Here is a 22,929-nt window from a genome sequence, read left to right as displayed (position 1 = left end):
TCCACCTGCACTCCGTGCTGCTGGGTGAACGGGGTGCATTGGAACCCTGATGGGGCCAGCCAGGGCCTGGCTGTTGCGGGTGGCTGTGCCGGGGAGCTGGCCCCGGAGCAAGGCGGGAGCAGAGGGGCAGCTGCAGAGCAGGTGATGGGTGCAGCTGGTTTGGCGCAGCACCCCGGGGCTGCTCATGGGCTTAGCTCTGCAGGGGGCTGTGGGTGCTAGTGGGTGCTTCTTGGCATCGGAATTGAGTTTCGCTGGGGGCTGCTGCTTGTGCTGTGCTGATCAAATGCATTCTGGTGTTCTGGCAGTGAAGGGAAGCAGAAGGCCGAGAGTGACGCTGTGAGAGCGAGGAGGAAGCTCTGGCCGCGGGAGGGGATTTCCAGAACATTGCGATCTGCTGCCTATGCAAATCAGGAACTCAAATTAACCTGGCAGGATGGGAGGGCTCTGGGATGGAGGGCAAGGGAGAGGCAGGGGAGGGAGCCTGGGCAGGTGGGCTGCTGGGAGAGGGAAGGAGGGAGCGTAGAAGGGGTCAGCGTAGGCAAGGGGTCAGCAGAAGGATGGAGGAGGGAGGTGCTGGGGAGCGATCTTGCTCCCCCAGAGCAAGTGCCTTTGCAGGGGTCGGAGTCGCACTGTGCCTTTCCAGGGATGCCGGGCTGCTTTCGCTTTGCTGGGTTTACCCTCTCACTGAACGAGAGCTCCATTCTCCCTCTGCCTCTGGTGTGTGAGGCAAGGCTCAGTGTCACCCGCTTCACAGGAGGAGATCACCACTTCCTGCCTTCCTCCACAGCCTTACCGTCATCCCCCTCCCTCCTCCATAGTCAGCAGGGGATGGGTTGTGGAGGGACCTGGTGCAGCCCCACAGCAGATATTCCAAGAGCTGTGGGAACTGGGTCTGGGAGCGCTCAAAGGATTTCCTTGCGTGCCTTAAGCTTTGAGTTATTCAGAATCCAAATTTGCAAGATCAACAATAGGCACAGAGGGGATTTTCCCCTCTTCCTTCCTCGCCAGGCCATATCTCATCCAGTTGCAATGCCTGAGAAAAGGGCTCCTCAGCAGTCATCGTGTCCTGGAAAGCTGACTCCAGGGATGATGGTGTGGAGAGAGCAGCCCCGGTGAGCTCAGCCATTTCCCCAGCTTCAGCTTATATGGATGTGAGGGACAAGGCTGCTCCTTTGGCTGGGGGAGAGGAAGAGCTGAAGAAGAAACCTCTATCAGCTCCCAGGATTCAAGGCTGAGCTTCTCCCCTCCGAGGGAAGGGTAGGATGGCGGATGGGATGGAAGTGGCTTGCTGGTGTTGCAGCATTGGGCCAAGGACCGAGACCAACATCCCATGTGTCTCTGCACCAGATGCAGCTCCTCCCAGGGTCTGGTAGTAAAGAGGATCTGCAGTGGCCTCTGGAGCTGACTCAGAGGGAGAGGTCCGACCCTCTGCAGACCATGGGCTCATGGGGTTTTTTTGGATGTCGCAACCTGTGAAATCTGGCATTGGCTTTGCCTGGAAGCGAGTCCTTGTCTCCAGCATTGCTGGTCAATGTATGAAACATCCGTGAACCGTGTGCTGGTTTGTAAATCCCAGACCCTGGCAGCAGCTTCTTTGCGGCCACCCTGAAGGCTGAAGTGTGGGTGGCCAGCGCAGACCTGCCTCCAGTCCTTACCTTTCTCACATCCTTCTAATTCTTCCCCTTTTTTGTGCCCATCATTTTGTCCTCCCCTTTCCTTTCCTTGCCTTCCTGGAGCTGCTTGCCTTCTTGTTGATCACAGAGGCTAGGCATGAAATTTGCCACCAACTGCACTCGAATTGGGCTGGTTGGAGCCTGGAGAGGGGCGCTCTGAAGTGTATTTTCTCTAGAGACTGGAATGCTACAGGTATGAAGCCTCTTTGTCTGAAAAGTCTGACAGGTCTGTGATGTGCCCACATATAGAGGGTTTCATGGGCAAAACAGTCCTCACTTGGGGAATTTTTATTTAATTTATTGTCACTTAACACAATTGCTAGTGAGTGATTTGGACATCAAACGAAACAAGTGTTCTTCCTTGCCCAGGCTTGGCTTAGGCCAAACATATTCTTTCCTCTTCCTAATCTCAGCGTTCCCTGCTTCACCACAGGTTGCACTCGCTCCGTCCCAAATTGTTTGGCAAGGTGACAGGTCACGTGTAACCTTCTGGCTGCCACTTCTCTGTGCTTCTTACTGGGTTTGTTCCACTCTGTGCTCTTCCATGTCCCAGGGTCAACAGCCTGTCTTGGTGCTGCCAGTCCCAGGTTCCTCTTGGTTCACTTGGCATCCTTCTAAAGCAACACCCTTGCCCAGCGCCTCCTCCTTCCTCATGGCTGCTTTTATCTGGAGTGTCTCATTTCTCTGGGCCTGGTGTGGAGTCCTCAAGGTCTCCAGCATGGGAAGGCAGCAGCAGTTTAATTTGGTTGGCAATGGGAGATGAATGACACCAAACAGGAGCAGGTCTCCAAACAAGAGCTGGCTGCAAATTCATCAACCTCTGCAAGAAAGCACAGGGGTGAGAAATGTGGAGAAAATGCCCCAGGTGCAGAGTGAGTCCCAGAGGCCATGCTTGTGCTTCCCAAGATGCTGTCACCCTCCTGGCATTGCCCTCAGGGTGGGCAGCTTTGCTGAGCCCAGTCCAGTTCGTGGTTCTCCCTCGTAGGGCAGCCCACTGTGCATAGCCCCAGGTGTGATGCCAACCCCAGCAGCGTGGGGACACGATGCTGAAATAGCCTGTGCTTAAAGAAGATATTGAGTGTGCTTAAGTGTTTGCAGTGATTAAAATACCGCTGGCTGTTTTCTGCTTCAGCTGTAGCAACTGCTGCTGGAGATGGATTACTACAGCGCTGGGAAAGATGAAGGCTTTTCAGCAGCAGGACTCTTCCAGGAGAGGGAGTTGCTCTGAGGAGGAAATCCCATCTCGATATTCCTCCCTGTCCCTAAACACTGTGTGACTCTGGTATCTTGTCCTCATCGAAGGAGCAGCTGGCAGCGAGTGCCAGGGAAATTCCTGGCCTTGGGACCGGTGTGCTGGGGTCAGCCAGGCTTCCTGGCAGCAGCATCACCCCGAGCTGGGCTGGGGACCAGCCCTGAGGGGCTGCCTGGTCTCACTGCCATCCTGTGCTGTTCCAAGGCAGCCGGGCTGTGGGTGACAGTCACCGGTTACAGGCTTATAGTGATCGTGGTACAGCCGGAAAATTCAGTGGGTTGTTTACGCCTGTGCTCAGGGAGTACACCTCCCTGTACATAGCCCAGGAACATCTGTTTTGGCAACAAGAAGGAGGCAGGATGATGGCTCATGCGTTGCGTCCCTGTGCTAATGCCGAGCAGATTTCCCCCCTGGCTCTGGAAGAACAGAGCTCCACTGCCCCAAATCTGGCTTCCCAGGGGTGCTGGGCTGTCTCCTGAGCCTCAAAACTTCCTTGGACAGTGCAGCTGGGTCCCCGAGAGCAGTTCCCAGCTGTGGGGACGTGGCCAGCTCTGCTCCCGCAGTTACTGTGCCGTGCCCGGCTCTCCGGCAGCCTCACGCCTCTGCTGCGAAGCTGCAGGAAGAGACAGGCAGATGAAGATCAGGGTTATATCCTCCCTTCAAAACATCTTCTGCGTCTGCTCAAAGTCTTTGCAGCAGGTTCCTGGCCAAGCAGGTGACCTGTAGGCTGCTGTGGGCGTGGGGTGGGTTCAGCCCCCCCAGATGCTGCCTGGACAGGGATGCCCATTCCTACTTACACACAGGGGCAAGACAGAGGAGCCCAAATCTCTGTGGGAAAGGGTGCAAAAGCTTCATCCAGGCTGTTTTCCCCCCAAGAAAGGTGATTTTGTTACGGGGGGATGTTTTACAGGAAGGCATCAAGGGAATTTTCAGTGGAATAACACCCAACTGAGTTGTTTCAGCTTCCCTGGTTTGTCTCTACATGTTGCTGCTTCTCGACCTCAGCTAGTTTTGAAGTGTTATGATAATATTGCGGTGTTATTCCTAACGCTGCTTTGATATTTTGAAGGTGAAGCTTTCTTCACCCAGCTGTTCTGAGGAAGACTTGGGTATTCAAGACTTTTTGTTCTGACTTGGAAACAATTGAAAGTGCTGGAATTTCCCACTTTTGGAAATTCCAGTTCTTTTCTCCTGGGCGCTGGGGGAAGTGCAAACATAAACTGTTTGGGGGTGTAGCCTCTATGGCATGTGCCTTTTGACTGCTTCTTCAGCAGCTTGAAAGCACAGGAAACTGCGTGCGAGGACAGATGGATGCCATAAAGTCCGATTTGTATCTCTGGTTTATAAAAGCATCATCCACCCAACGGCATGAACCCTGATGGGGGTTTTCAGAGACATGAAGTGGAGCTCCCAGTGAAATCCCTGCACTGCTACCAGCCCCATATGCATTTCCAGCCCCTCTTTGTCAGTAGTGGGGGACCCTAGGAGTGTTGCTAAGAGGGGCTTCAGGGTCTCCAGGGCCCTCCCTGGGGCTGGGGCAGGGTTCCTGCCTGCGTTTGCCTGCAGGAGCAAGGAGACACTGAGACTCCTCAGCATGAGTTCAGTTCCACCCAAACCTGCCCTAATAAATGGACTTCTCTCACCCCAGGGTCAGCAACAATAAGGTTTTATTTATGAGATTTAAAATTGTCTTCTCCATCTGGGTAAATTCCTGGGTTAGTGGCATGTTTGGGTATGAATTATTTTGCACCGAGACAGACAATCTCCCTACCCAGACCCCTCTGCTCCCCTCCCCGAGACTCCCCGGCTTGCAATGTGGTGCCACTTTCCAGCGCAAAGTGAGTCGTCCTCTGCAGGGCACCGAGCGTCCCCTGAAGCCCCCGAAGCTGCAGTGACATCAAGGCGGTGGGTGCGTGCGTGCTGGCTCAGACACGAAGAAGGGGCTCCCGTGGCCGCCTAGTCCTCCCCCCCGCACAGGGCCAGCAGAGCCTTGCGGTAGTCGCCGGAGGTGTCCTTCTGCAAGAGGGAGACCCATGTCAGAGAACTGCCCGCTGATGCAGGCCCTGGGGAAGCCCAGTTGAAGGCGCTGGGGCATGGGGAAGGTGCCCACAGGCATCCGTGCAGCAGTGGAAGATGTCAGCACATCCCCTCTACGGCCAGATCTGCCAACACCAGGGCTGGTTGAAGCATGTTCCCCCTCCCCAGGCGATGCTCAGCCCCTGCGCGGTCCCTGCAGGGCTCAGGGACAGGGTTCAGCCAGACAAGGTGATGAGCTGGGGAGGAACACCCGTGTCCCCTTACCTCGATCATGTGGTGCAGCGATTTGTCGAACAGGTCTATGAACTCGCCGCGGATGTTGAGCAGGTCGATCTCACTCCGGGAAATCATGATCCGGGTGAGGGTCCTCTCATCCGTGCCGGCACCCTGCAAAGGGGAGCTTGAACAAATAACCCCGGAGGGACTGGGGCTCCCTGGCGTCTCCAGCACAGTCCAAACTGGGAATTGGGTCCAGAGGAGGCCACAAAAGTGATCAGGAGGCCGTGAGGACAGGCTGAGAGAGTTGGGGTTGTTCAACCTGGAGAACAGACAGCTCTGGGGAGACCTTAGAGCAGCCTTCCAGTACTTAAAGAGGCTTATAAGAAAGATGGGGACAGACTTTTTAGTAGGGCCTGTAGCGATAGGACAAAGTGTAATGGTTTTAAACTAAAAGAGGGTAGATTCAGACTAGATATAAGGAATAAATTTTTTACAATGAGGGTGGAGAAACACTGGAACAGGTTGCTCAGAGAGGTGGTAGATGCCCCATCCCTGGAAACATTCAAGGTGAGGTTGGACGGGGCTCTGAGCAACCTGATCTAGTTGAAGATGTCCCTAACCATGGCAGGGGGTTTGGACTAGATGACCTTTAAAGGTCCCTTCCAACCCAAACTATTCTATCATCTCCCCTGGACATGTGCTGGACTTGCTGCTGCCAAGACACAAGCTTGCTGTGTCTCTTGCTAAGCCCAGAAAGCTGATGTGGTATTGGTTTGAGCTCAGCCCTGCCCTGCTCCCTCAGGGACGGCTGGCGGACAAACCTCATCACTGCTGTGGGGTTAAATCAGAGTCCCAAAGGGTGTCTGCCCAGAGCATAGCCCCCTCCCACAGCTCAGCCCCCGGAGAGCCCGTCCACACCTTCATGGACTTGTAGAGCTTGTCAGCGAAGAAGGCCGGCTTGTTCTTCACACTCCGGACTGCAACACACAGAGGAGAGAGAAAGTGGGCTCCTGGCTCGCAGCACCCAGGGGACACGTCGCAGCAAGGAGCTGTGCCGCCCATTGGGTCACCTGCAAACCCTCCTTGGCCCCATAGGACACCCTATAAATGCCTCGACCCCGTGCCACACTGGGAGTCTCCCTGGCCCAAAGGCAGCAGGAATCTGCCATCGCGTTGCCTTGGCAGAGGTGGGTGAAGGCTCTGCCTGCCCTCTGGGGAGCCCTGCCCCGAGGGAGCACCCGCCAGGCACTGACCAATGGCTATGAAGGCTTCCCTCACGTCTCCCGACATCCGCTTCCTGATGGCGTGCTCCACGTCGTGGTTGGTCATTTTGATGAACTCCTGAAACACTGGGGATGGGGCGAGAGGAAAGGGTCACCGCCGAGCCGCTCCATCCCAGCCCTGGGCACCCTGGAGACTCGAACCTCAGCCATGGAGACCTCAGGACCAGATGGGACCAGAGCAGGCTTGGGCGACTTCAACAGGCTCCTGTCCTGGTTTCAGCTGGGATAGAGCTCATTATTTTTTTCTTTTTAGTAGCTAGAATAGTGCTGTGTTTTGGATTCAGTATGAGATTTGGTAAGAGAAGAATGGTGATAATGCACTGATGGTTTTAGTTGTTGCTAAGAAATCAAGGACTTTTCGACTTCCTCTGTCCTGCTAGTGTGCAGGTGCACAGGAAGCTGGGAGGGAGCAGAGCCAAAGCAATGGACCCAAATTGGCCAATGCAATATTTCATATCGTACACCATTTTGCTCAGTATATAGATGAGGGTTGACTGGGAAGCTCCCTCTCGCTTCCAGGATTCTCTCTTCTCTGGGATCGCTGGCCAGGAATGGGCTGGGCATCACTCAGCAGGTGGTGAGCAATTGCCTGGTGCATTACTCATTTGTATTTTCTATTATTACTGTTATTATTTTAATTTTATTTTACTTCAATTATTGTTTTTACGCCAACCTACGAGTCTCCTTACCTTTACCCCTCCAATTCTCACCCCCATTCCCCAGGGTAGGGGAGGGTGAGCGAGCGGCTGTGTGGTGTTTGACTGCTGGCTGGGTTTAAACCACAACACCCCCCAAATGCAAGGCCATGCCCTCTCCTCCCACTGGCTCATCCCCACCACTGCTGGGGAGACAGGGCTCAACCTCAGCCTTGGGGAGACCCCAGTCTCCTGCTGCCCAGGGGTCCCATCCAGCCCAAATCAATGCACTTGTGTTGCAGCTGAGGTTCCAGCAGCAGTGGAGAAATGTGGTCCTACCTCTGCGGAGGTGGGGGTAGCTGCGGGTGCAGAGGATGCTGAGGAAGCGGGTCTCCAGGGAGTCGCTGGAGTCGTTGCTGGAGACGTCAGCAAGTTTCTAGGAGAGCAACGGAGGGTGAAGAGGGAGGCAGCGGGACGGGCATAGGAGAGAGGGACAAAGATGTCAAACAGCTCTTCCTGGGACACCCAGTCCTGAACACTCTCTTGCAAAGACCGTGGCCTCTTATAAACAGGAAAATAGTGGGGTTTCTTCCCCCTCCCAAATGGTATTTTCTATGCATGGATGTGAAGGTGCACAGCTGCACACTCACACATTGCCTCTGAAAAAAGATGTTGTCTGGTTTTTATGAAAAAAGCTTTGCAATGCTGATGGTTAAGACTTTTTTTTGTCCTTTGGGGAGGATGTTTTCACAGAATCATCTAGGTTGGAAAAGACCTTGAAGATCATCTAGTGCAACCATTAACCTAACACTGACCGTTCTTAACTTCACCACATCCCTGAGCACTATGTCAGCGCTTTTGGAGGTGACCAGTACTGAACAGGGAATTCAGAGCTGCCAGACACAGGAGCCACCCTCCACCCCAGGCCACAGCAGTGCTGCCCACGGGTGAAACGGCTGCCACCCCTGCTGCAGGGCTTAGCGGGGAGGCTGTACTCATCGCACCCATTAGTCTATTGCAGTAGAAAGCTGCCCCTTCCCCAATTCCCACTTTCAGTGAGCCAGGGAAGCCAGCCCCACATCCCACGCTGCCAGGAACATGGGTCCTGCATGCAGGCAGCAGGCAGGATTAATCCCCAGCCCTCCCAAGGGCAGGAAGGTGGCTTTTTCTGTCTCCTGCCCAGTGGTGCAGAGCAGTGCCCTCATGCAGGTCCCATCTGTCCCCTTGCCACCCATCCTGATGCAAGCACCCTGGAGCCCCACGCAAGCGAGCACAGCCTGTGTTGTCAGAGGAACCCGGCATGTGGGGCTGCTATTCTCAGCCCCAGCCCTGCACCCGAGAACCGCAGCGTCCCCTCAAACATACAGAAGGACTGAGGAGCGAAAGGGCAGGCACTCACCAGGGTCTCAGCAACAACCTGGTGGAGAGAAAGAGAGAGACAGGAAGACAACAGGGTCAGAAGGTGCTGCTCAACCTTTATCCTTCCCTGACAAAGCGAGGGAAATCTAGCAAAATCCCTTAAAATGACCTGTCCCCAGCTCCCCTGCTTCCCCGTGAGTGGGTCTGATATTAGGACCTGTGTCCTCCTCCAGCTGGGCCTCTACACCACTGCCTGGGGTGGGGGTTGGTCTTTGACCAAGCACAGTGAGCCCCCCACCCCTAGGGCTTGGGTACCAGCCCGTTGCTCCTTGGGGAGCATCCTTGCCTGGCCCCAGGCTGGCTGATACCAGCCTGCCTGCCTCTGCCAGACGCAGGCAGCAGGAGGAGGAGAAAGGCAGCTTTGCTGACAAAATACAGCACAGTGCCAGGCCGGCTGTCGCCCAGCTGGCTTGACCCTGTGTTTTGTCATTCCTGGTTCTCTCTTTCTCTGCAGCAGGTCGAGGCGAGCAGCAGAGCATGCGGCAGGGCGCAGGCAGCGCAACATCCGCTCCCTCTGCCGGCAGCAGCCCTGCCAGGAGAGCTGCACCTCTGCATGCTGCCGGCATGCGTTGGAGCAAGCGGTGCTGGGGCAGGACAGCCAAGCGAGAGCTCGGGTTTGGCCCTGCACCGAGCTTCCCAGCCCCTTGCAGAAAAGACTTGGCCCGAAGGAGCAGGAGGCCAAGGTGCACAGCCCGAGGATCACATGTCTCCTGGGTGTAGGAGCTGAGCCAGGCAATGGGGCCCCAGCACCCCCCTGCACCATTTTTGGCTGCTGCTCAGCTTTCCCCCTCCAGTCCTGGCTCATGGTAAGCCAGTAAAGATGAGGCAATGGTTTGGGCAGAGTGAAAAGCAGCTTAGGCCTCACAGCTGCCCTAGGCACAACACCGAGAGGTGGGTGGCTCCTACAGGTCAGCCCAAAGCTGCCTCTGAAGCTCCAGATTTCAGCATCAGTGTGTGTTACTGGACCCCAAAGTGGCAGCTCTGCACAAGAAATGGTGCAGTCCCCACTTGGGAGCTCCCTGGGGCTCATCCCCAGGGCTGCTGTCATGGTTTGCAGCTTCCCCATGCATGGAGCAGCAGAGCCCAGGGCACCAGAAATCAGTCTGTGGAGCTTTACCTCCATGGATGTCACTTCACCTGGCATCTCCCCCTGTAGATTCCAGACACCCTGCCCCAGCAGCATTTGTTTCCCCGAGGATGCCATTTCCAGACCAAAGAATGCAACATCCTCATTATTTTGTATGCAGAACCTCAGCACTGCCAGAACGGTTCTTACCTTGGCATCTTCATGTGCCTGCGTGAGGTTCTCTGGTCCTTCGTCGCGGTTGCCCTGTGGTTCAATACAAAAATCATGGAGCTGGGGAGAAGACATCTCCTGGGAGAGCCCCAAGCGAGGCAGTGGCAGACAGGGTCCAGCAGCGGTGATGCTCCATAGCCACTGTCCTCACAGACCCCCACTGCTGCCCGCGGCAGGAAGGGGACAATCCCCAGCGAGAGAACCGCCCTTACCAGAGCGAGAGAGACGAGAATCCTCTTGAAATGCCCTGATGTGTCGGAGCTCAGGTCATCTTCCAGGCGCTTGTTGTAGGCTGTGGAGAAGGGGGACGGCTGAGCCCTGCACCCTGCCTGCAGCTCTGCTTCCTACCCTGCTCCCTGCCTGTTGTGCCCGTGATCCCCGTGGGGCCTGCGGGTGGTGGCGGCCATCCTCCAGCCTTTGCATGGCTGAAGCAGATGCCTCCATCTGCTATTTTCAGGCCTGGGGAGGAGGGGATCACCTCAGCAGCTCTAATGTTCTGGGCATGAGCACAGCCTCTTGCTCCAGGTGCTCCTGAGGAAGATGGTTCATTGTGAAAGAGCTCTCAGGGGAGGAGACATTGGTGGCAGAGCTGGGGCATGTCACCGTGACATGGAGAGAGGCCAGGACCAGTGCTCTGCTGTGGATGACCAGCCACAGAGCCATCTGTTTAGAACCGTGAGCTTTCTGGGAGAGAAGAGGCTGAGGATTTAATCTGGAGCTTGCAGCTCTTGTTCCCTAGGGAGAAGGCAGCATGGATGGAAGGGAAAGACAAATGCAGGGCCTGGGGGTGTGAGAAATCGCAGGATGGGTTTGAGGACTCGTGCCAGCCTCATCCCAGGTTTTCACTTCCCTTTAATAAGGTATTGGACTTGGGGAAGAGCTGCTCGTGCCTGAAAGGATTAATAGCACCAAGCCATAGACCCAACCCAGAGACAAAAATTGTACCCTGGGCTCTGGAAGGAGCCTTGCACAGCATTAAACATGCCCAGGACCTGGGTGCTCCCCACGTCCCTCCTGTGCCGTACCTTGCTGATATGCCTCGTTGATAGCTGTGATCTCCTGGTTGTTCCGCGTGGCCATGATTTCAATGAGGACGCTCTCGTCTGTGCCGGCCCCCTGGAAGAGAGTGGCATGGTGGGGTGCTGCGGGTGCCAGCACTGGATGGGGACACGGTGGCATCACCCCGCCAGTGCCAGGCAAGGAGGGGCTGCTCTAGACCCAGGGCTACCACATATCAAGAGTCCATGTCCAGCAAATGGCCCCAAGGGCTGGTAGGAACCAGCATGGAAGTGTCTAAGTGTGCTGCTAGTGGGGCTCCCAACTGGTGTGAATGGTGGATAATGGTGCCTGCCACTGGTTTGCCCCTACCCTGGCTCTCCTGTGGCTGCCTGCACCTGGCAGGACACTGCTCTCACTGCAAAGTGGGGATGCTCTGTAAAGCAGTGGGAGGCCTCCCTGAGAGGCTTTGTGTACGAGCTGGCTAGAGCGTGCTGGGCTGCAAAGGGGCCAAACTGGGCTCCCAGCAGGTCTTGAGTGCAAACTAGGTCTTTGTCCTGGTGCTTTCTGCTCTGCTTTCCTTCTGTATAGGAGATGAGAGCCCTGGGCCACCGACAGTGCAGGTACAGCCACAGCAAAAACCACCTCGTCCCCACGTGCTGCAGCTGATACCACCAGTGTGGCAGTTACCTCCACAGCCTTCCTCAGCTGCTTGGCATCGTACTGCGCTGGCGTCAGCATGAGCCCGAGGATCAGCTTGGCCAAGCTGCCAGACAGCTCGGATTTCAGGTCTGCCATCAGGTCCTGCAAAAGCATTTGAGGGTTCAGTCCCTGGCTCCTTCTGCAGGGACGGACCAGCTGAGGCAACACCGGGGAGAAAACAGGGGAGGAGAGTGTGGAAGTGGGAGACATCTGGGAAGACTCTTGGGGCAGTTTAAGGTCATGTTTTGGGGGGTAGCTCTGGGGAGATCCTGGCTCTAGAGTCCTCTGTGCGGGAGTGAGGATGGGGTGAGCGAAGGGGAAGGGACACCCTGCCCTCGGGCTGGTGGTGCACGTGGAGTGGGAGGCTGCTTTGACAACTTGGTCTTCCTTGGGGGAGTCATGCCGGGGCAAATTGGGGTGCTCTGGCTGCCCCCCGCTCCCTGGGCAGGATTTCTTTCAGTGAGGGGCAGATCTCTGCGTGGGAGGGGGCAGGATGTGGGCAGAAGGATGGAGCCAGGGTGAAGGACTGCAGTACCCTGCCGTAATGAGCCTTGTAAGCCTTCAGGATCTGCTGCCTCTGGGCGTTGCTCCTCTGCGTCACCACATCGATGATGGCCCCTTCGTCTGTGCCTGCAACGACAGCAGTGATGCGGGGAGAGCAGAGGGGGCCCAGCAGAGTCACACTATGTCACCCCTAACTGCAGGCTCATCACCATCCCCACCCTGTAAATGGGAGATGGGGAAGAGGGAGCTCCCACAGCTCCAAAACTGGCTCTTTTCCCCCTCCCTGGGGCTTTCACGCAGCCCTGTGTGGGTCTGGGTGGGTTTTCTGCTTAAGGAGCTGTTAAGGAGCAGCAGAAAGGGGCTGGGCGCGTGGCCCCCGCTTACCCAGGCCCTTCATCGCCTTCCTCAGCACCTGCGCGTCCCCGTCATCGTTGAAGCTTCCCGCAGGCTGTATGGTTCCTCGCAGCTGTGGATGCACAGAGGGGTTTGGGTTCATCCCCAAGCTGGGTGGGATGGAGGGAGGGATGGAGAGAGAGAGAGGGATGGAGAGAGGGATGGAAGGAGCTACCCGGCAAGCCGAGGCCAAAGCAAGTCGTGTGTTAGTGCAAGCACCTGGGGCTCAGTGAGAGTGTCCCTGTCACTGTCACCCCTTCCATCGAGGGGCAAACCATAGCCAGGGCAGCAGAGAGCGGGGAGAAGACAGCAACAGACAGTCTCTGGAGTCTCGGTGTCCTGCTTGGTGTTACACCCGCCTCCCCTAGCGCTGGGACACCTCGGCCGAGGCTGGCCACATCATCTGAGAGCCAGAAGAGGAGTCACTGAAAGGGTGCCTGCTCCTGCCCTGTAATTCTACCCTCCTTGCATTCTTACAGCTCCCAGCACAACTCTGTCCTCCCCTGTGCACATGCATGTAGGGTTCAGGGTGTCCTTTCTGCACATCCCAAAGCACCCTTTTGTGGGTGCCTCCAGCTGCATGCAAGGTATCAACTCGCCATGCCCCGGCCAGCCCTGGTGTCAGGGTGGGCTGCCCCGGGGAGCAGGAGGTCTCTGGTGGGCACCAGAGCCAGGGCTGCACATGATGCATTGCAGACATGCAGGGCCTGCCTCCCCAAGGGAGGGAGGGAGGCCTCAGAGAGAGGAGGGGGTTAGTGGAGCCCGTGGGGGGCAGCCAGCCCTGCCGGGGTTATGTCCCGCCAACCTCGTGCCCCAAAACCAGAGAATGGCATCAAGAGAAGCTGCAGAGTGTGAAGCAGAGCAGAGGTGCAGGGCTGGCCATGCCCCGTGGCAGAGAGGAGCAGCTGGGGGTCCCAAGCTGGTAGGGAGCAGAGAGGGGGTACAGGAGGGGCTGGGGGGTTGCTGACCTCTACTTTGGCCACCGCGCTAAGCTCCCACATCCGATAGGCCACCTGCGCCGCCTCGGGGAAGAACTCACCTGCGGCACTGCAACGGGAGGGCAAGGACAGGGGACAGTGAGCCAGGGGGGCTCCATGCCCTACCAGCAGCCACCCCCTGCCCCATCCTGCCCCTCCTTGAGGGGTGTTTTGTACCTGCCGGGTGCCGGGCGTGGGGGCAGGAGCCAGGTGGGAATGGAAGGGAGCGGGTGGTAAATCTCAACCTCCCCCACCAGAGCATCCTCCCTCCAGGTGTTTGTCTCTGCCCCCATGTGCCAAGAAGGGACGATGGCATCATGGTTGGCTATGCAGAGGGGCCACAGGGCCCCCTGTACCGAGCCACTGTCACTGCGGGTGCTGCCGGTCCAGGTGCCCCACCAGGCTCTGACCCGGAGGTTTGTACCCAGCACCAGGGGGATGAAGAGGGACAAACGGGGTGACAGGCGGTCTTACTCATCGTCCCCTCCGCACAGCTTCAGCAGGGCCTTCTTGTACTCTCCAGAGGTGTCCTCCTGAAAAGACAGATGGAGATGGAGAACCATGCGGCAGGGAGGGTCAAGGTAGTGCCGTGCAATGAGCACATGGAGAAGGGTCTCCCTGAGCCTTCTCCTCAGAGACGGACACCCAGCACAGGGTGTCCGGGTAGGGGGCTCAGCCCTCCCACAGGAGCTGGCATCACAAGGGAGGCAGCACTAGCAGCTGCTGGAAGGGTGACCAGGGACTCCCCGCACTTACCTTTATCATGTTGTAGAGAGATTTCTCATACTTGGTCCTGAACACCTCCCGGATGTCCAGCATGTCGATCTCGCTGCGGGACACCATGATGCGGATCAGCGTGTTGTCTCTTGTGCCCAGCCCCTGCAACGGAGGAGCCCCCGCGTCAACCCTGGCATGGCCAAGCGACCCCGCTCAGCCCATCGCATCTGGGACCATCTACCAGATTTCTACCCAGCCCTGGTTCTGAAGGAATAACTCCTTTGGAGAGAAGAGCAGAGACCCCAGGTCGCATAGGTCCTGTCTTCATGGACTTGCGTTACCCTGCCCTTCAGCAGCACCCCATGGCAAGGGGACCCCTCCTCTGGCTGACTCCCTGCAGCATTGCAGCCCCTGCAGAAGGGGAGACCCACTCACCTTCATGGCCTTGTAGAGCCTCTCAGCAAAATACTCTGCCGTGCTTCTGACACACTTCACTGTGGGGAAATTGAGGCACAGTGAGGGACACTGACACCCAGCTTCACCAGTACCTCTGAGCACCCATGCCCCTTGGGCACCACATTCAGCATCCCCCCCCCCCCCCCCAAAGGAGCCTCCCTGAGCTCTCTGCAACTGGGTACAGCCACAACCCCAACCCCGCTGGCTCCTGCGCTGAGCCCTCCCCCCTGGCAAGGCCAGCCGCGTGTTTTCACACGCAGGGGCTGACTTACCCACGGCCAGCATCAGCTTCTCAAAGTCTCCAGAGAGCTCTCCCCGGATGCTCCTCTCGATCGGCTTCCCAGAAATCTTCAGGTACTCATCAAAGACTGCGGGATGACAGCGAGATGATTCCTGGAGAAGCTGCCAGGATACCTTCAAGGCCCACCCCGAGCTCGCAGGAGATGCTCACCCAGGCGGAGGTGCTGCTTGCTTCGCCGGCCAAGGATGTAGATGAACTGGGCCTCATCCGTGCCCCATTTCAGCTCACCAGCTTCCAGCAGCTCCTTGTGGGATGGGGAAGGTGGCAGAGCCCGAGTCAGGGTGCTGCTCATGTGGGGCTCTGCCCAAGCACGGGCGCCCTTGGCATCCACCCGCCTTTCACAGGTCTAAGTCTGGATGGTCCCAGTGCCACCAGCCATGTCCCTGCCCAGATGCCACGCATCCCAGTGACCTGCCAAGCCTCACCTTGGCATCCTGCTCCACCAGGTCCTCGCTCACCACGTCATCCTCCTCCCTGGTGCCCTGTGGGACAGAGACAGGCTCAGCCCTGCTGGGTGCAGGCACCCACCACCCACAGACACTGGACAGCCGGACATACCTGAAGCAGAACAACGAGCATCTTCTTGAAGTGGCCTGACGTGTCTCCAACGATGTCAGCCTCCAGGTCTCTCTCATAGGCTGGTGGAAGAGGGAGAGGTCAGGGCCTGGAGAGCTGGATCCCCTCACCTCTGCCCCTCATCCTGACCCAAGGGGACTCAGGGCAGCCCCTGCCCTTCCCCAGCCCTCACCGTCTTTGTAGGCAGCCACCAGGTTGTGGATCTCCTCGTTGGTGCGGGAGGCGAGGATCTCAATGAGGCACTTCTCATCCGTGCCGATGCCCTGGGGGCAGAGATGCAGACCCATGAGCAGCGGGACCAGCCGGGGTGTCCTCAGAGGGGCCCCGGGGGGGCCGCCCACCCCTTACCGCGATGGCATCTTTGATCTCCTTGGCGTCGCTGTAAGCTGGGGCCCGCATCAGGCTCACGATCAGCCTTTCAAACTTCCCTGTCAGCTCATACTTCAGGTCTGCAATGAGGTCCTGGTGGAGGGGAAGAAAGGGGCTGGGGGACCCTTTGCTCCACAGCATCTCTGAGTGGGTCCAGGGAGCGGTGGGTCCCTGTGTGGGCTGGTTGGTGGCAGCCACGGCCACCTGCATCTGCAGTGGGGACACCCACCAGGGAGCATTTCTGCCATTACCTTCCCATAGAGGGACTTGTAGGCTTGGCAGATCTCCACTCGCTGCTTGTTGCTTCTGGATGTGATGAGGTCGAGGATGGCCTCCTTATCGCTGCCTGTGGGAGAGCCGGGAGTCACATTTAACCCCATGGCTGGGTCTGACCCCCCACAGCTGGGCTCAGCATAGCCATCCTGCCCTGCCCAAAGCTGCTTCCGACTTGGGGCCGGGAGGAGAAGCAGAGCCAAGCTGGCTTCAGGGAGGAAAGGGGAGCTGGGAGAGGTCCTGGCACGCTGCTAAAGCAGGCAGCTGGGAAGGGGGGCAATGCAGGATGCTCAGCCATGCAAGGGTCAGCCAAAGGAGTAGGAGTAGGGTGGCCATGGGGTGACAGTTCGGAGGAGTGTGCTTACCAAATCCCTTCATGGCATTGTACAAGGCCTCCGCATCCTGGCTGGCATCAAAGCCTGGGAAATCCTTCACTGACCCCCTGTAAACCTAGGGGAAAGGAATTGAGAAGGTGAAAGGGGAAGGAGCAGCCCCCGGTGGGATGGGGGGAAGGAGAAGTTGAAGTTGAGAAAGACTGGGGTGAGATCCACTCCCACTCAGGCTGGCCAAAGGCAAAGCTAAGCCTCAGACATAAACATTTGTTCTCCACAGTTGTTTCCTTTGCTGTTTGCTCTTCCCACCGTGAAAATTGTTTGTGTGCCGGGTCACTGGAGTACACAGCCTTCCCTCTCATATCTTGCTGACATCGCTCTCTGTTTGCTGTTTGTGCCCTGTGTTTAAGTTGGATACAACCCTCCCCGTCACGCCAGCAGGAGCTGATGGTTTGAAGGGAGGTTTCTTGAGCACATTTGGGTTCCCAGCTCCATTTTGGGGGGTTCAGCAGGAAAAGGGGAGCCTCCAGGGGAGCCTGGACTCCCTGAACACAGGGGAAGGCATAGAGGGACCAGGGCAATCCCTCTGCAACACAGCCAGGCTGAAGGGAGTTATGGGGGCTGGATTGGGAGCAATGAAGGAAGTCATTTTCCTACCGCCTGTTGTGAGCAGGGAAACCCTCTGGATGCTGAGGATGCCCAAGCTCTGCATGGCCTCCGAGGGAGGAGACAAATTTACAGGCACAAAATCATCGTGGTCTGCTAAGTGGATAGCACTGAGAAGTCCCAGAGCTGCCAACAGCTGCCCCAGCGTGTGCTCCTGCAGGGCCCAGGGTGGTCCAAGGGGTTAGAGCAGGGATTCTGGATACAGGGAAAGACTTTCCCAGGAGCCCAAGAAATCCTGAGGGTTGGCATGATCCGCTTCTGTCTGCTCCTCTGCACCTCCAGGCTGCACAACTAGGAGCCCAGGAGCAACACCCCCAAACAGACACCTCAGGAAAAAACAGGAACCTGACTCCCCTCCCCAGGTCAGCTTTGTCTGGGAGAATTCACCCTGGGGGAGCCTGGAGCCAGACTCTGAACCAGATCAGTCCAAACCTGGGTGGAAGCAGATCTGAAACTGGAAAAGGAAGGCCCAGCCATACGTAAGTAACCGAGATGCATCCCTGCCGGGGTCACAGAGTGGGAAGAGCTGAACAGCAGAATTTCCCCAGCAGTTTTGCTGGGGAGCGGCAGGACTGGGAGCCAGGCTCAGCTGTGTCAGCACCCTGAGAAACTCAGAGCATCCTCCCTTGGCTTGGCTTGTAGCACATGCCAACTGGTTACGTACACCTCCCTGGGATCACTTCCTCAGGATCTGCTGCAGGGCTTGTTTAAGAACCCCAGAAGCTGTACAAAGGGCTGTTGCCAGCGTGGGCATCTAAAGCCAACATGTTCCCAGAGGAGATGGGCATCAGGCAGGCAGCACCAGCGTCCCTGAGCCAGCCAGTGCTTCCAGGAATGAAGCCGAGGGGATCAACATGGGACAGCCCCATACCTGCTGCTCACCTGGGTCCCAACCCAATGCCATGGCACAACAGCTCTGCTGCACAGCTCACCCAGTGCCTTCAGAAAGAAACTCTGTACCCCGATTTTCCAGAGAGAAACCAGTCCGGGCTGGGCACATCCCACAGGCCCTCTTGAGAGGAGCTGCTGGCACTGGTGTCCCACGTGTCAGGGACCAGGTCGGGCAAGAGGAGACGCTGCCCTTCGAGGGAGCCAGGCGGGCACGGGGACAGATCGTATTGCAAGTGATTCATCGGGAGCTGGATTTAGCCATGCTTCCCGGCAGCTGCCAGACCCTCCTGGCTTGGTACAAGCTGCTGCCCACACATATGCCTTGCAGAGATGTAAATAAGAGGTTGCAAGGCAAAAGAGGTGCCCGGAGGCAGCAGGAGAGAAAAAGAGTGGCCGGAGGGTCTGGGGTTGCACGGGTGGTGTTGGGGAGACATGATGTTGACCCTGGTAAAACAGGGAGGAGGAGCAGCGCTGTGTTCCTGCCTGCTGAGCTGTTGAAGCATGAGCTGCCTGCCTTGCCACAGTGCTGCCATGGCAGGGGCAAGGGAAACTGAGGCCTGAGCTCAGGCTCAGCACTGTACATCGCCCCATGCTCCCTGCATTCTTGTGGGAATGAGCCCCAGGGAGGTGCAGAAACGTCACCCAGGAGGAAAACAGCATTCTGCCCACTGCACCCTCCTCACACCCCCATCCCCCTTTCCATGCCTCGCTTCAGCTGCCGGGGCCCCTGGCCTCCCCTCCTCCAGCCTCTGAGTCATCCCAGCCTGCCTGGGACCTCCCAGCTAAAAATAAGCCATGCTGGGGCCGGGAGGGTGGAAGCAAAATTCCTAACATGGCTTCGCTATCTCCCACCACATGGCTGCTCGGGATCCTGGACCACTGCAGGGGTGATGCTCACCCACGCTGTGCCTCAGTTTCCCCACCCAGAAACAACCACGCCTGCGGCTGGGCAGGAAGCTGTGGGTAATTGGGCTTGAGGCAATGATTGCTCGATTTCTAGAGGGAATGGAAAGTGGAGCCTGGCCCCGAGCAGTGGAGAAGGGAGGCTCTGGACTTGGGGTCCTCCCCTGCCTAGCACAGTGCCCGCAGGCTGTACCCCACAGGCAGGCTGTACCCCGCAGGCAGGCTGTACCCCGCAGGCAGGCTGTACCCCGCCAGCCACAGCTGCCGGCCGAGGCAGGGTTTTCCACCCACGCTGAGATGTTTTCCTGGCTGCGAGGGAGCACCTGCTCACCCAGCTGCCACATTGCACCAGCCCTGGCTTGGAGGAGGGAGAAATCCAGGCTGGGGTGGGGAGAGGCTAAAGCGGGCTGCACGCCTCGCAGCAGGCTCAGGTGGGATTGCTCTCCAGCGAAAGCCCAAATCCTCAGTGCAACGTCTCTTCTCCTTCCCTTCCCACAGCCCCCCTTCTCTCCCCCATCCCACTGCGGTCCCAAAAGGATTTTTGCTCCTCGCTGTCCCTGCTCTCCCAGCTCCCCGCCCCAGCACTTCCCCCATCTGTATCACATCCAGACAGCGCTGGCTGGAGAGGCAGGAATGTAAACAGGCTCCGGGCAGCATCACTCCCTGTGCATGTTGCCACCATCTTCGCTGCACGATGGAGACGCTGCCCCAGCTCTGGGATCTGCCCTGCAGCACCCCCAGTACGCACCCCCATCGTGTGTGGGTCATCCTTACCTTTCCTTTAGGTGCCATGGCTTCCCAAGCTGGAAATCACGGGAGCGAGGGTAAGGAGGAGCTGCGGGAGGAAACAGAAAAGCCGACGTGAGCCAAAGCCCCCTCTCTGTGGGCTGCGTTAGCTAAGGGAGGCTTTGCTCCCTCCCTTGGGTGCTGCCGCCAACCATCGCCGCGGGTGCGGTACCCAGGTGCTGCTGGGGAGCCCTTTGGGCTTTCCTGGACACCCTGCAGTCACCAGAGCTGAGATCCTTTGGTATCTGGCACCAAACTGGGGACCCCATGGGCCAGGGGGAGCGGAGATGGGGCCCCTCACGGCTTCCTGGCAGCACTGAGAGAAACCGGGAGGGGAAGAAAATGCTGAATACGTGGAAATGGGCTGAGCATCCTCTGTGGGGCTGATGCTCCTTGCTGCACCCCGCAATGTTCCCTCTGCTCCCCCTGCAGTCCCCCAAGCCCTGGCACCATCCCAGCTTCAGCGGGTGCTGGGGACGCCCCGTTGTCGCATGGTACTGGGGCTGGGCAGCCCCCACAAGATCCCACCAGCTTTTATCTGAGTTTCTGTGCACCGAATCAAGGCTGCCATCAGTCCCACACATGCAGAGCCCAGAAAACACAGCCGAGTTTCCAGGGTAACTCTCAGGTTGTTTTCTAACACCAGCACCATTTATAGCTGCAACTCGCTGCGGTGTGGGCTCTCCCCACCCCCCCCCCGAGAAAGTCCCCAGACAGCCGTTTGCTCTGAGAAAGCTGACGGAAGGAGAGAAACAGCTGGAAAATGGAGCCCAGCCATGAATGAACCACTGAGCGTCAGCTGAGCTCCAGCCATGAGGAACGGCCGCCTCCTTGCCAGCACTCGCCCTCCCTCCAAGACACGTTGCAGGAAAGCTTAAGGCACAGCAGGGCCGTCCTGGGGGGATTTCTGTTCCCAGCTGAGCTCGGTTTCATGCTGTGGAGCGAGCAGGGGAAATCACACAAACTTCCCTGGCTTGGCCCCGCATCCCTGTGAGAGCACCCATGGAGGGGGAGACCCAGCCCCGCAGCTGTCGGTGAGACTGGGTCACCCCGCTTGGGTGCAGGAAGCCTTCTGTCACCCATGGGCATCCTTGCTGAGGGAAGGAAGTTTTGCACAAAACCAGAGCTGCCTTCACCTCCCCTTCCCTTTTCAGCTGGGGAGGCTGCAAGCCTTGACCATCCTTTCCAGGGCGCCCGGGGATCCCAGCCCCCGGCCCATGCAGCCTTTTAATGTCACTCAGGAGCCTGTATATGAAGCTGTGTACCCTCCAGGGAACAGAGAAAGCCCTGCGTGGCACAGCCCTCCTGCCTTGCTGCGTGCATGCGGCAGCCAGGCTGAGACCACCCAACTCATCTCAGCAGTGGCAGAGAATCACTGGCCACACCCAGTCCCCATCCTCTCCCTGCAACGTGCTGTCCCCCCGCTGCTGCTGACACCTTTGCAGAGGCTGGGGGAGCAGCCCCAGCTCTTGCCCTGCCAGCGGGTGATCTGGGGAGGATGCCCGGACAAACACACTGTATCCATGGGGCAGGTGGTGAAACCTGGAGGCTGCAGAGCCCCGACATGACCTGCCCCCCTAAATGATGGAGAGGTTTGGGTTATGGGTGTTCCTGGACAGAAAATGTCATGAGAAATTCTAAATGATGTGCACAGCCCATCCCTTTTGCAGAATGACCCACCCTTGCCAAAAAGCCTCTGTCCCCCCAGCAGCATGTACCCCGCCAGCCTCTCCACGGCCCCACCACGGCTTTGGGCTCAAGGCTTTCACCCCAGGAGCCTGGCAGCTATTTTTGCAGCCTGGCAGGGCTCTCCCAGCACAGCCACACGCAGCGGAGGCCACGACACACCCAGTGCCCCACTACACGTCCTCCCGCCCGCAGGGAGCTTTGCTGCGTTGGAAAAAAGTGGCATCCGTCCTCACTGCAAGGCAGGGGATGTCCCCAAAGTCCCCTGCCCCACCCCAGTGCTAAAAAGTCCCCTTGCCCTTCTAGAACTCCGTGCCTCTGGGGTGCCGTAGGGTGTGTTCGCCTGTAGAAAACTCAGCGGGTACCGAACCGGGGGGATCCTCTCCACCGAGCCCAGCTCGGACCCCTGCTCGGAGGGATGGGCGTTTCCACGGCCGCTGCAGCACCAGGGCACGGACAAAGACGTATCCCGGCCAGGACACACCCATGGGCCCCGCAGCAACGCCAGCGCCCACCCGAAAAAGCAGCCTCCGGCAGTGCAGCCCCCAGGCTTTTGTTAAAAAGGAAGGCTTTTTCATAAAAAGAAAAAACAAGGATCCCCCCCTGCAGCCACCCCATGGAGGGAGCCTCTGCTTGCACAGCTTCCCGCCCGGCCACGGCTTTCCTCCCCTCGCACACCACCGCTTCGCACACCAGCTCCGTCCCCTCGCACACCAGCACGGTCCCCCCAGATACCAGCACACACTTACGAGCAGCACCGAGGCCTGTCTGGGCGCGCTTGTGGGAACAGCCGGCCGCCGGCGCACTCGGTGCGCACTTGTGGCCGTGCGCTCGTCCTTGGTGTGTGGCTGCTTCCTCCAGTGAGACGTCACCGCTCGCGAGCCCTCCAGTCCCCGCCTGCCATGGCACCGGGGTCAGGGCCGCAATCCCACCCTCGCCACCACACCAGACCTCAGCCCCTTGGTTTTGGGTGCCTGCGGTGCAGGGGGACCCGATGCCACCCGCAGAACCTCTGCCAGGGTGTGGGGAAGGGGAGTCACTGGGCAGAAAAGCCCCACCGGTGCGTGCAGGGGCTGAGTGCCAGCAGCGGTGACACACACAGTGCAAGGCGATAATGGTGATTGCACTTCGTCTGTGGAAATTTCACCCCCTTCTGCACCCCCCCCCCCCCCCCCCCGGCCTCGGTTTCCTGGTGAAGGCGTGCAGGGTACCCCACTGTCTCCGGGGCTGGTCCTGCTACCGGCCACCTCCGCCCGCACCAAATAACCCCCTTCCCTGGTCATGGTTGGGAAGCATCCATCCCTGACTCTGCAAAAGCCAAGGGGGGGGTTGGCCCCCCAAGATCTGCTTAAGGGGGAAGGTGCTGACCAGGGCTCTGCAAGCAGCATCCATGGAGCAGGAGCTGAGCTGGCACAGGGGACTGGGGAGAGGCAGCTCACTGTCCCCCCCAACCTTCCTCCCATGCTGCAGACACAGGGATGAGAAGACCTTGCAGCAGAACCGAGGGTGGAGATGCAGGCTGAGTCTCTCCGAGATGCTGCAGGCAGGCTGTAGCTGCCTGCAGTGCCCCGAGGCTATTTCCTTCC

General features: G+C 58.2%; 1 protein-coding gene across 2 annotated transcripts; it reads right to left on the bottom strand.

Moving 5' to 3' along the window:
* Positions 1 to 4,575: 4,575 nt before the first annotated feature.
* On the bottom strand, positions 4,576 to 22,259 carry ANXA6 (annexin A6). Of its 2 annotated transcripts, XM_074883748.1 has the most exons (26): positions 22,093 to 22,256; positions 19,646 to 19,706; positions 16,445 to 16,529; positions 16,058 to 16,152; positions 15,786 to 15,899; positions 15,610 to 15,700; positions 15,420 to 15,499; positions 15,287 to 15,343; positions 15,012 to 15,105; positions 14,833 to 14,928; positions 14,540 to 14,598; positions 14,144 to 14,266; positions 13,862 to 13,920; positions 13,379 to 13,457; positions 12,402 to 12,483; positions 12,049 to 12,143; positions 11,502 to 11,615; positions 10,841 to 10,931; positions 10,028 to 10,107; positions 9,795 to 9,848; positions 8,499 to 8,516; positions 7,439 to 7,535; positions 6,435 to 6,530; positions 6,100 to 6,158; positions 5,227 to 5,349; positions 4,576 to 4,941 (listed from the first exon to the last, which is right to left on the bottom strand). In XM_074883748.1, the coding sequence occupies exons 2-26, from the start codon at positions 19,661 to 19,663 to the stop codon at positions 4,882 to 4,884; spliced, it is 2,019 nt and encodes a 672-aa protein (XP_074739849.1). In that variant the 5' UTR covers positions 19,664 to 19,706; positions 22,093 to 22,256; the 3' UTR covers positions 4,576 to 4,881. The 2 variants fall into 2 exon arrangements, with proteins under 2 accessions (XP_074739849.1, XP_074739850.1); XM_074883749.1 differs by lacking the exon at positions 8,499 to 8,516 and having other exon boundaries at positions 22,093 to 22,259.
* Between the last annotated feature and the right edge of the window lie 670 nt (positions 22,260 to 22,929).

This window comes from Strix uralensis, chromosome 14, assembly GCF_047716275.1.
Source record: "Strix uralensis isolate ZFMK-TIS-50842 chromosome 14, bStrUra1, whole genome shotgun sequence".
Lineage (NCBI taxonomy): Eukaryota > Metazoa > Chordata > Aves > Strigiformes > Strigidae > Strix > Strix uralensis.
This window is presented reverse-complemented; position numbering and strand designations above follow the sequence as displayed.

Excerpts from the sequence above, each read along its gene's own strand:
- ANXA6 (XM_074883748.1), bottom strand. Across the intron at positions 6,159-6,434 it reads GGAAGCCTTCATAGCCATTG|TCCGGAGTGTGAAGAACAAG; the intron begins GTCAGTGCCTGG and ends TGTGTGTTGCAG. Across the intron at positions 4,942-5,226 it reads CGCTGCACCACATGATCGAG|AAGGACACCTCCGGCGACTA; the intron begins GTAAGGGGACAC and ends TCCCTCTTGCAG.